The sequence below is a fragment of the Cricetulus griseus genome, chromosome 3 (genome assembly GCF_003668045.3).
Source record: "Cricetulus griseus strain 17A/GY chromosome 3, alternate assembly CriGri-PICRH-1.0, whole genome shotgun sequence".
NCBI classification, from domain to species: domain Eukaryota; kingdom Metazoa; phylum Chordata; class Mammalia; order Rodentia; family Cricetidae; genus Cricetulus; species Cricetulus griseus.
Window position 1 is genome coordinate 277,181,537 of NC_048596.1, and position 11,495 is coordinate 277,193,031.

Genomic DNA, 11,495 nt, shown 5'->3' on the forward strand with positions numbered 1-11,495 from the left:
GAGGGAGACAGAGAGAGGGACAGAGACACACACAGAGAGACAGAGAGAGAGAGACGGAGAGGAGAGACAGAGAGAGAGACAGAGACAGAGAGAGACACAGACAGTGACAGAGAGACAGTGACAGAGACAGTGACAGAGAGAGAGACAGAGACAGAGAGAGACACAGAGAGAGAGAGACACAGACAGTGACAGAGAGAGACAGAGACAGAGAGAGACACAGAGAGAGACAGAGAGAGAGCGATCTCCCTGACTCCACGTCCTTGTGCGTCACTGCTGTCTTTGTAGTGACACGTTTCTATCGCTGTCCACGCGTCCCAGGTGGATCCCGTGTTGCAGAGCACACGCTCCTGCAAACGCCAGCAGCTGGGCTCCGGCTGCACCACCCAGCGGGCTGCACAGGGGCCGGAGAGGGCGTGGCCTGTGACGTCAGAGGCCTGGCGGGACCGGTCCCGGAAGAGGGCGCTGGGGACCCGGTCGCCGGGAGATGGAGGCGCCGGCGGTGCTGCTGGTGATGGGAGTGAGCGGCTCCGGGAAGTAGGTCTCGGGGGACGCGGGCGGGCGGGAACCGGGAGGCGGCTCTCCTGACCCTCTGGCCGCTCCCCAGGCCACCACGGCTGTTGGCGGTGGCCAGCATCCCGGGAACGGCGGTCGGGCCCAGAGAGGCGGCTGGGGGAAGTGTGGAAAGTTGTAACAGAAAGGCGCAGCCCCGCCACCCCTGTCTGCTCAGCCTTGCAAACCTGGGCCTGGCGGCGCCTTGCAAAGCAAGGTGGAGGGTGCAAAGTCCCAAACCAAGAGGCGAACCTTGCCCTGGGCCTTCACAGAGCTCTGTCTGGTGGGGCAGACGGTGAGTTTCTGGATCTTTCTGAATGGACTTTGAAAAGTGAGGATCACCCTGCAAGGCATCGTCTTCCTTGATCTTGTTCCTGCTGACGCTGGAATGTTCATATGGAAAAGTGCCAGAACTCTGCAAAACAGACCGTTCCCTCCCAGCCCGGGGCAGCCAGTTTAGAACTAAGCAAGCAGGAGGCATTTGGTTTGATAGACACCACCAGCCTGCACCGGTATAACCCCAAAGACACCAAAGTGCAACTTGCAACTGCAGCAACTGCAGGCAACACAATACATGTTAACTTAGGAACCAGAGCCTTTTAAATGTAACTGTGTCCTTCTGGGGACTCTCTTTCAAAACGAAAGGTTTATTTTTATTATTTTAAGTGTGTGTGTGTGTGCGCGCGCGTGTGTGTGTGTGTGTGTGTGGAGAGAGAGAGAGAGAGAGAGAGAGAGAGAGAGAGAGAGAGCGCCCGCACCGGCGCGCGCGCGCGCGCGCGCGCACACACACACACACACACACACACACACACACACACACACACACACACGAGTGCAGGTGCCTTGAGAGGTTTTTCGTCCTCTGGAGCTGGGTTACAGGAGCAGTGAGCCAATCCACGTTGGCTCTGGGAACTGACCTCAAGCCCTCCGCAAGAGCAGTATGCACCATTAACCAGTCCCAGAAGGTAGCTTTATGTTCCCCAGATTACCGTTTTAGCCCCCACAGCACGATGCCTAAGTAGTATTTAATTCGAGATAGGAGTTTTGATGTGCAGTTGAGACTGGCCTTTCAAACTCAGGCATCTTCCAGCCTCAGTGTTAACCTAATTTGATCTTAAGTATGATTTTATTTTTTTCTGTACAAAACTCTGGTTTGGATCTGGTATGGTGACACTCACCTTTAATCCCACTGGTCTCATCGTTCTCTTCCGGGAACTGCTAGGTGATATATTCAGTTAAAAACTGGCTGAATTGGTACTGGAGAGATGCTAAGTTGCTAAGAGCACCGGTTGCTCTTGCAGAGAACCTGGGTTCAGTTCCCAGCAACCACATGGTGGTTTGCAATGGTCTGGAACTTGGGTTACAAATCCTGGCCTGCCTGGCCACTGCACACATATGGTACACTAACTTACATGCAAACAAAACACCCATATACATAAAAAATAAAGTTCTTTTAATTGTCTGAATAAACTAGAGGTTAATGGACAGACACCTTGTGGTTCAGTTCCCCTGAGCAAACTGAGGATTTGAAACAGTGGCAGAATGACTGGGGCCCAGCTCGCCCTCTTTGAGGCTCCAGCCCTCACTAGCATACTCTGTGTGACACCGTGTCCTAACAGGTGTTGGCGTTCTTGAGTCACTGACCTTGTCCTTTAGGTGTGTCTTATGTGTGTGTGTGTGTGTTTTTGTTTGTTTGTTTGTTTGGTTGGTTGGTTGGTTTTGGGTTTTTTTGGTTTGTTTTTTTTTTTTTTTTTTTGCCTGCGTGTATATCTGAGCAACACATGTTGCAGTGCACAAGGAAACCAGCAGAGGGCATCAGACCTGCAACTGGAGTTACAGATGATTGCAAGCTGCCACGTGGGTTTCGGGAACCCAGGGCCCCCAGAAGAGCAGCCAGTGCTCTAACTGCTGAACCAGCCCCTTGTGTGTATCTAGGAAACTAAGAACTCTTTGATGTCTTTATGGGCCCCAAACTTCACACAGTGCTGCTGGGGATTAAGTTTCTTATTAAACTCCTCTCTTACTGGGTGTATCAACCACACTTTAGGGCAGGCCCTGGAGTAGTAGGCCAACACAAAACAAAACCAACCCTCTCTTGAATCTTTGATAAAACTACCATTTTATTTATTTAGTATTCTCAAAAGATGAGCATCTATCTACACAATAGGAACTAAATGATTTTTTTTTTTTTTTTTTTGGTATTTTCTCTGTGGCTTTGGAGGCTATCCTGGAACTAGCTCTTGTAGACCAGGCTGGTGTTGAACTCACAGAGATACGCCTGCCTCTGCCTCCCGAGTGCTAAATGATTCTCTGTTGTTGTTTTTTGGTTTTTTTGAGTCAGTGTCTCAGTGTGCCATTCAAACTGGCCTAGAACCAACTATTTCCCTGCCTCCACCTCTCAGATCCTGGGATTATAGGTATGTGACACCACAAGTAGCTAAGAAACACTGATGATTGAGAAAAACCTCTGTTGTTAGTTTTGTTTGTTTGTTTGTTGGGATCACAGCATACACCACCACTAATCAGTGGTCTAATTAGATCTGACACATTGCTTTGTGTCTTAGGACAGTGAAGGCTGCCTCAAGACTCCAGGGTTAAGAACATCTCTGCTTTAGGACCACAGAGGGACCTGCATTTTATTTTTATTTTATTTTATTTATTTATTTATTTATTTTTGGTTTTTCGAGACAGGGTTTCTCTCTGTAGCTTTGGAGCCTATCCTGGCACTCGCTCTGGAGACCAGGCTGGCCTCGAACTCAGAGATCCACCTGCTTCTGCCTCCCGAGTGCTGGGATTAAAGGCATGCGCTACCAACGCTCGGTGAGGGACCTGCATTTTAATGTGGCAGCTGTCAGGCATCCTCTCAAAACAACTGGCACTTACATCTGTATTCTTTCTCCAGATCTACCGTGGGCGCACTGCTGGCCTCCAAGGTAACTTCCCTTTGTGTTCTTGTCTGCTTCCTTCTTTTCTTATGACCCATGGTTTGTGTAGACGCCTTAGCATGGCAATCCGGGTTTCTTCTCAGTAATGATAAACGAAAGAGAGGGGCAGCCTCAGACCAGTGATTTCTATACCTGCCTGCCAGTAAGCTGGGCCTTGTTGATGCTATGTATGCCTTCCCTTCATTCCTAAGCTGGGATGGAAATTCTATGATGCTGATGATTACCACTCTGAAGAGAATCGGATGAAGATGGGAAAAGGGATACCTCTGACTGACCAGGTAACATTGGCTATGGGTGTTCAATATCTCTGTATCCAGCCTTCTTCTTATCTATTAGCCTAGAACCTGAACTTTTCCATGAACTCAGCCCCAGGAGTGAGCCACCTTTACCCTATCTTGTGCACAGCCAGCCACAGCTTGTGGCAGGATTCTAATCTCTAATCCCCAAATGGGCAGAGGCTCCTTTGTGCTCACACAGGGAGGTGGGTGTCTCCCAGGTCCTCTTACCGCCCCCACACCATCAAGTTCTGGTGAACTCCAAGGCCACAGTGGTCCTGCAAACTCAGATGTGGCCCAATTACTTTTCTATTGCTGTGCTAGAACACCGTGACCAGGGCATCTTGTAAAAGAAAGCATTTAATTGGGCTGACAGTTTCAGAGGGTTAGAGCCCATGATGGTGGAGCAAAGGCAAGACATCAGGAAGAGCAGGCAGAGAGCACACTGGGAATGCACAAATTGTTTGAAACCTCAAAGCCTGTCCCCAGTGGCACACCTCCAAGGAGGCCATACCTTTTAATTCCCCCCAAAAGTGCCATCAACTGGGGACTGTGTAGTCAAATGTCTGAGCCTGTGGGGGCTGTTCTCGCTCAAACGACCGCACTGGCTACCATGTCTGAGACCCGTCAGGCTTTTAACTGATCTCAAGTCTGTTGAGTCTCCTTTAGAAGTATTGGGTACTCCTCCATTGCCATAGGAGCCTGTCACCTCCTTAGTCCCTCCCGTGGCTATGTTCCTCCTCACAGGGCTTTTGTGTCCACTGTCTCACTGCTATCTGGAATGTCTCCTTCACCGAGCAGCCCACGTTCATCCTTAATATCTCAGCTCCTAGGCCACTCCTTGGGGAAGCCTACTCAAAGGCCATACTTTCCCTGCTGAGCTGAAAGTCTTGATAATCCACCACAGGAAGGCTTCCCCAGAAGTAAATCTGGGCTGTTTAAATGTAAAAAAGGGGATATGGGGTGGCGGAGCAGTGTGTGTGTGTGTGTGTGGGGGGGTGACAACAGTGTACAGAACCCCAGGAAAGGAGGTAGAACTTCTTGGGTGGCAACTTTCTGTCAGGACTTCCAGGCTGTCACCTTCTGCTACACAGGCCTAGTGGCCGCTTCAGAGAATATACCCAAGAGGCTGGAGAAGTGGCTCAGTGGTTAAGAGCACTGGCTGCTCTTGCAGAGGTCTGGGGTTCTATTCCCAGCACCCACATGACAGCTCACAGCTGCCTATAGCTCAAGTTCCAGGGGATTCTCTCACCCTCTCTTCTGGCTTCCGTGTGCTGCATGTACTCATATAACATGGGCAAAACACTCACATAAAATAAAGTAACTAATACTTAAGAAAATATATCCAAGAAGTTAAAATTTAAAAACATAAATAATAGTATCTTTTTCATTCCCATTAGTGCTTGAATGTGGTAGGAAACCTTGGCTAACCACAACGCATTGCAGGAGTCATTTTGCAAGGCAAGTTCAAGTGTTAGATTAAGAAATTAACTCCGTGGGGCAGTGGTGGCGCACGCCTTCAATCCCAGCACTCTGGAGGCAGAGGCAGGAGGATCTCTTGAGATAGAGGCCAACCTGGTCTATAGAGAGAGTTCCAGTACAGCCAGGGCTACACGGAGAAACTGTCAGAGCTGGGGTGGGTAACTCAAGGGCTGGGATGAGCTCAGCTCAGAGCCTGTGCTTGGCTGTAGGTTCTGGTCAGATGCATGGAGAGCAGGTTAGCTACAGTACGAGGTGTGTGAGCATCAAAGTCAGGGAGACATTAACACTGTGGGGAGGTTGGAGTGGATGTAAAGTGATTCCACTTAAGGGGACTTAAGTCACTGACACCAGAACCAGGGAACTGGTTCTGTGGCTGTAGGCCTTGGGCGTGGCCCTTGGCCTGCCTAGGCCCAGCTCCCACAACCACTAAGATCTCTCTGGAGTTAACATTTGTGACTATGGTACCACTGTGTTTCTGTACAAGCAGTACCTGGGACAGCTTCTAATTCCTGTTCTAATCTCAGGACAGGATTCCATGGCTCTGCAGCTTGCACAACATTTTACTAAGGTAAGAAGTCATCTGGCCTGGTATAATCCAGTAAATTAAAAAAAAAAAAAAAAAAAAAAAGACCTGGGCAGTGGTGGCACACACCTTTAGTTCCAGCACTCAAGAGGCAGAGGCAGGAGGATATCTGTGAGTTCAAGATCAGCCTGGTCTACAAAGAGCTAGTTCCAGGACAGCTTCCAAAGCCACAGAGAAACCCTGTCTCAAGCCCGCCCCCCAAAAGAAAATCAAAACACATGTGATATTACAACCAGCTGCACCCATCAGGGTGGAGCCAAACACTTGCGCACAGCAGGCACTCAGTCAGCTTTGTCCTCTGCACAGCTCTGAGGGGTCATTTGTCATTTAGCCAGTGAGCCCAGGATTATTGTTCACTGATGAAAGACCCCCTGCTTAAGGCTGAGATGTAACACTTTACATTGACAGAGACTAGTCCACCCCCTATGATTGACACATAGTAACCCTATTCTGCAGCCTCATCCTTTTTTTTTTTTTTTTTTTTATGGGGGTGGGGTGTTTCTTATATTTTGGAAACAGAGACGTGGCCTCGGGACAGCATGTCGTTCTAGCCTGTTCAGCCCTGAAGAAAATGTACAGAGACATCTTGATACGAGGAAGAAGTGATGTGCCTTTGGAAGTTGATGAGTCAGCAAAGGAAAGGCTGGCCGGAGAGCAGCTCTTGGTGGTCTACCTCTGCGGGCCATTTGAGATCATTTCCAGACGCTTGTTGCAACGAAAAGGACATTTTATGCCGCCCGAGTTACTGCAGTCCCAGTTCAGTATTCTGGAGCCCCCATCAGGTCCTGAAAACTTCATCCAAGTCAGCGTGGACCAGAGTCCCTTGGAGATGGCTGATGCCATCATGGAAGCGTTGCACACAAAGTAGTCATTTTATGCCTGCAGTTTACAGACAACTCTGGTTCTAAGCTCCTCACCAGTGGCACAGTCTAAATTCCTAATTGGAAACAAACCACAGTGTGTGGAGATCCTTGTTTGACTGTGTTGGTAGGAGTTTGTGGTGCCATTGGCATCCTGCAGGTCTGACAGGAAAGGGGAGAAAGATGTTAAAAGTTAAACTGAAACTCAAGTTTAAATGTGTGTGTAAAGCAACCAGATTGTGGTGATTTGTTGATGCAATAACAAATAAAGCTTGCCTGAAGATCAGAGTGCAGAGCTAAGCCACTAGCTAGCCATAGGGGCCAGCAGTGGTAGACACATCTCTGTGAGTTCAAGGCCACCCTGGGCTACATGAGATTGAATCTGTGTAAAAGAGAAATAACTCATACAAAGGTGATCCCAGCACGGGGCGGGGTGGGGGGCCAGGGGGTTGGGAGACAGGAGTGAAATGGCTGGGTGGATGGGTGGAGGGGTGGATGGGTGGAGAGGATATAAGGCAGGAGGAGACAGGAGTTGAGGGAATTGCAGTCTGAGGATTCATAGAGACAGAGTCAGTCTGAGGACAGGATCTGTGGTCTGAGCATTGCTAGAGGTGAGAGCTCTCTAGTGGCTGGCTGCTCTGCTTCTCTGATCCTTCAGCTTTCACACCGATAGTTGACTCCAAGTTTCTATTATTAAGACCAAAGAGAATCTGTGCTGCACCAGATGGTTAGTGGAGATTCTGTAATCAAAGCTAGAAATTACTCGTTTAAAAGAACAATGCACCAGGTGTTGGTGGCACATGCCTTTAATCCCAGCACTCGGAAGGCAGAGGCAGGAGGATCTCTGTGAGTTCGAGGCCAGCCTGGTCTCCAGAGCGAGTGCCAGGATAGGCTCCAAAGCTACACAGAGAAACCCTGTCCTGAAAAACCAAAAAATAAAAAAATAAAAGATTAAAAAAAATCAGGGTCTGTAGAGATGGTTCAGAGGTTAAGAGCACTGACTGTTCTTCCAGAGGTTCTGAGTTCAATTCCCAGCATCCACATGGTGGCTCACAACCACCTGTAATGAGATCTGTTACCAACTTCTGGCCTGCAGGCTGACATGCAGGCAGAACACTGTGTACATAATAAATAAATCTTTTTTCGAGACAGGGTTTCTCTGTGTAGCTTTGGAGCCTATCCTGGCACTCGCTCTGGAGACCAGGCTGGCCTCGAACTCACAGAGATCCACCTGCCTCTGCTTCCCTAGTGCTGGGACTAAAGGCATGTGCCACCAACGCCCGGCTATAAATAAATCTTTAAAAATAAATAAATAAAAGAACAACCCCTCGTGCCTGTGTTTGTACAAATGAATGAAACATGCTATCCTGGAAACAGGCTGGAAACTGGTCTCAGCAATAGAAACCACAACAAAAACCAGCCACCCACTGCAAGTCATTTCATACCATACTGCCTTTGGTTTTTCGAGATAGGGTTTCTCTGTGTGACAGCTCTGGCTGTCCTGTAACTCACTCTGTAGACTGTCTTCGAGCTTACAGAGATACACCTGCCTCTGCCTCCTGAGTGCCAGGATTAAAGGCTTGCACCACCACCATAGACACACCACATTTTCTTTAGCTGTCGGTGGACATCTCAGGCAGGCTCCATCCCCCGAGAAGGTTTACAAATGGCTGCCTTTGGTTGAGTAGGGTGTGGGTCATCTTGACTGGGAAAGACCTATGAGGGACTTTTGCTATGGAACAATCTTTTGGTACACTATGGATACATATCGCTCTCATTTACTAACAGGATTTGCCAGTTGCTGGGCAGGAAGAGATTGAGTGCAAGAACCAGAGTAGGAGAATTCTGGGAAAAGGAAGGGCAGAGTCAGAGTTACCAGCAAACACAGAGAAGCAAGATGAGAATGCAGTACCGAGAAAAGAGACCAAATCATGTAGCAGTGTATAGATAAAAACGTGGATTAATTTAAGTGTAAGAGCTAGGCAGTAACAAGCCTGAGCTATCTGCAGCATTTATAAGTAATATTCACCCTCTGAGTTGGTTATTTGGGACTGGGAAGTCAGGAGAGAAATGTTCAGTTACAGATTTTCTTCATTTTTTTATAAATGACATTTTTGTTTGTTTTTTGAGACAGTGACTCTCTATGTGGCCCTGGCTGTTGTGGAGCTCCCTACCTCCAGCAGGCATGTGTGTGCTGCCATACCCAGTGCGGGCCTTTTTTGGATGGTTCTGATGGATGTGGGAAGACCCACGCCAATGTGGGCAGCACTTATCCATGGACTTGGGTCCCACACTGAATAAAAAGGCTCCATTGCTCCTGGCCGTGCTGGACTGTATCCATGTGTGCCTACCCTGGCTTCTGCAGGCTGCTGCTTGCCGGGTGCTTGGTCACAGCAAGGAGAGGGACCACACAGCTGGCACTCCTGTGGACACATGAAGCCTTTTTGCTCTTCCTCTTTGCAGCATTACCTGGGACATGTCCTGCTGGCTTCAGACTTGACATGGTCCAGTGTTCATATTCCTGCCACATGAGGGTCCCCAGATGCATGGGCCAGGCATGGTGATGCTCACCTTTAATCCCAGCATCCTAGTTCTTGAGTTCAAGACCAGCCTGACCTACACACTGAATTCCACTGAGCTACGCACTGAGAACCTTGTCTCAAAATAAAACAAAGATAAATAAAAATAAGTAAGAGTTCCCCACGCTGCTAAGTAGAGGAGGGAACCATGAAGCAACTGTATTGGCAGAGCCACATCTACGGTGTGTCCTCTGGATGGTTGGAGGGTGATAAGACAAGTGTGGTTCTTAGATGGCTCCATTCAGAGGAAGAGGGGAAGACAGGACACCTTGTGTCCCCAGGCTGGAGTCCTCACAAGGAAGGAAGGACTCGGCAGGAACCTTGGGACTTGGTCTAGATCTGTTGCAAGATGCAATCCTTGGTGGACTGTTCCAGAGCCCAACTCCCTTCCCATGACTGAGTGAGAGCATATCCCACACAAGACTCGTATCACCACACATGTGCCACCGCTGGACCTCAGACCCTGTCATGTGACAAGAAAATGAAGAGAAAGGCATTGGGTTCCCAACCTGCAATGCCCCATAGCATTGATGCCTCAGGGCTGTGGACATAGCTCGGTGTAGAGCCTTGCTTGGCATGTGCAAGGCCCCAAGTCTGATCCCCAGCCCCGTACACTGCGACAGACACTTTCACACCAAGCATGCATCTCAACTAGGTCATTCAGTGGCTGAGCTGAGAGCCTTACAACTGTGAAGAGCAGCCTGGCCCAGAACCTGGGACTCGGGGCAAGGCCTGGCCAATCAGACCCCATTTGGATATGCGGGTTATGTAGCACACTACTTGGAAGGGAGCATCAGAGCCTTTTCCTTAGAGTGGAGTAAGGCCAGAGCTGGCAGGGTTCAGACCAAGCAAAAAACCCCACGGGACTGGTCACACAAAACTCCAAAACTCGGGGTGAGACACCACCTCTGCATGGTGCTTCTGGCTGATGATCAGGTGAAATCTGCAGAGTAACTGTAACAAGGTAGAACGGAGCACAGAAAGGGGGCGAGGTGAATTGGGCTTGGAACACGGGATAGATAGGCTGGGCTTGCTAAGACAGTCTTCCTACAAGAAAAGGACACTGTCTAATGCCATTTCAGGAGGCCTTGGGCCACTCTACTCTCAAGTGACCAAAAAGCAGAAACAGTGAGGCTCAGAGTCTGGTAACAAAGGGGAGATTGCATCTCAAGAGAGAGAGCCTTGACAACCAGGCAGAGGTGGTAGAACCTGAACTGTCCAGGCTGGAGGTTGTCCTAGTCAAAAAAGATCACACTTTTTTTTTCAAGGCAGAGGTCCCTCTGCCTCCCGAGTGCCAGAGTGCTGGGATTAAAGGCATGAGCCTTCACAGCCTGGCAAGACCACACTTCTGACAGGCCTTAAACCTCTGGCAGGCACTAGGCATTGGTGGTGCACAACTTTAGTCCCAGCACTCGGGAGGCAGAGGCAGGCAGAACTCTGTGAGTTTGAGACCAGCCTGGGCTACAAGAGCTAGTTCCAGGACAGCCTCCAAAGCCACAGAGAAACCCTGTCTCGAAAAACAAAACAAAAACCTCTGTCAGGCCAGCTGAGACTTAATGGTTTTTGTCACCTCCTATATCTCAGAGTGCAATACAGTCAGTCAGCTTACTCTTTGAGGCCCAGGCACTCTGGGGTGCAGAAAGCAAGCAGCAATCAATATCAGGGATCCTGGGGACTCGCTGGCTGCCATTGGGTTGCTATAGAGACAGTCACAAAGGCAGGAAAGGGGGAGGACCAGAAGTAGACACAGTGAGAGGCTGCAATGCACTGCAGAGAGGAGCTTGGACTATAGAATGCAGTGCTCGTCCACCTCCGGGGCAAGGGGCAAGCCTTAGGCTTGCACATTACCATGGAAACAGAAAGCTCTGAGCACAGGTCTAGGATTGCCCATCTCTCCAGCCTGCTCCCACCCTGAGCAGTCTTTTGCCGGGTGGGTCTGTAAGAGCAGAATGTAAAGTTCCCTCCTCTCTCTTCCTGCATGCAGAACTCAGTCAGTGTTCAGCTTGCTGACCCCAGTCTCTGACACACTTCCGCTGGGACATTTATGACCTCTGGGTGCAGAGGGTGGAGGGAGGGGGTGCTCTGGAGGGGAGTGGGAACCTGAACAGGGCACAGGCTACAAAGCCCACTGGAGCCAGCAGCAGCCTCTGATGCCCCGGACTGGAAAGTGATCAAATTCAATCAGCAGTGACGCTGGCGGCTTCACACTGACCAGCCCAGGC

The 11,495-nt window shown here is 49.5% G+C and overlaps 1 protein-coding gene across 4 annotated transcripts; it reads left to right on the top strand.

Moving 5' to 3' along the window:
* Positions 1 to 404: 404 nt before the first annotated feature.
* LOC103158792 (probable gluconokinase) lies at positions 405 to 6,987 on the top strand. 4 transcript variants are annotated; one of them, XM_035443006.1, is made up of 5 exons: positions 406 to 534; positions 3,452 to 3,482; positions 3,686 to 3,772; positions 5,776 to 5,819; positions 6,321 to 6,987. In XM_035443006.1, the coding sequence occupies exons 1-5, from the start codon at positions 485 to 487 to the stop codon at positions 6,700 to 6,702; spliced, it is 594 nt and encodes a 197-aa protein (XP_035298897.1). In that variant the 5' UTR covers positions 406 to 484; the 3' UTR covers positions 6,703 to 6,987. The 4 variants fall into 4 exon arrangements, with proteins under 4 accessions (XP_027265530.1, XP_035298897.1, XP_027265529.1 ...); XM_027409728.2 differs by having other exon boundaries at positions 6,354 to 6,987; XM_035443007.1 differs by lacking the exon at positions 406 to 534 and adding an exon at positions 2,844 to 2,966.
* Positions 6,988 to 11,495: the final 4,508 nt, after the last annotated feature.

Coding starts and splice junctions, on each gene's coding strand:
- LOC103158792 (XM_035443006.1), top strand. CDS start 485: ATGGAGGCGCCGGCGGTGCTGCTGGTGATGGGAGTGAGCGGCTCCGGG. Junction 535..3,451: donor GGAGTGAGCGGCTCCGGGAA/GTAGGTCTCGGG, acceptor TTCTTTCTCCAG/ATCTACCGTGGGCGCACTGC. Junction 5,820..6,320: donor TTGCACAACATTTTACTAAG/GTAAGAAGTCAT, acceptor TTTTTTTTTTAT/GGGGGTGGGGTGTTTCTTAT.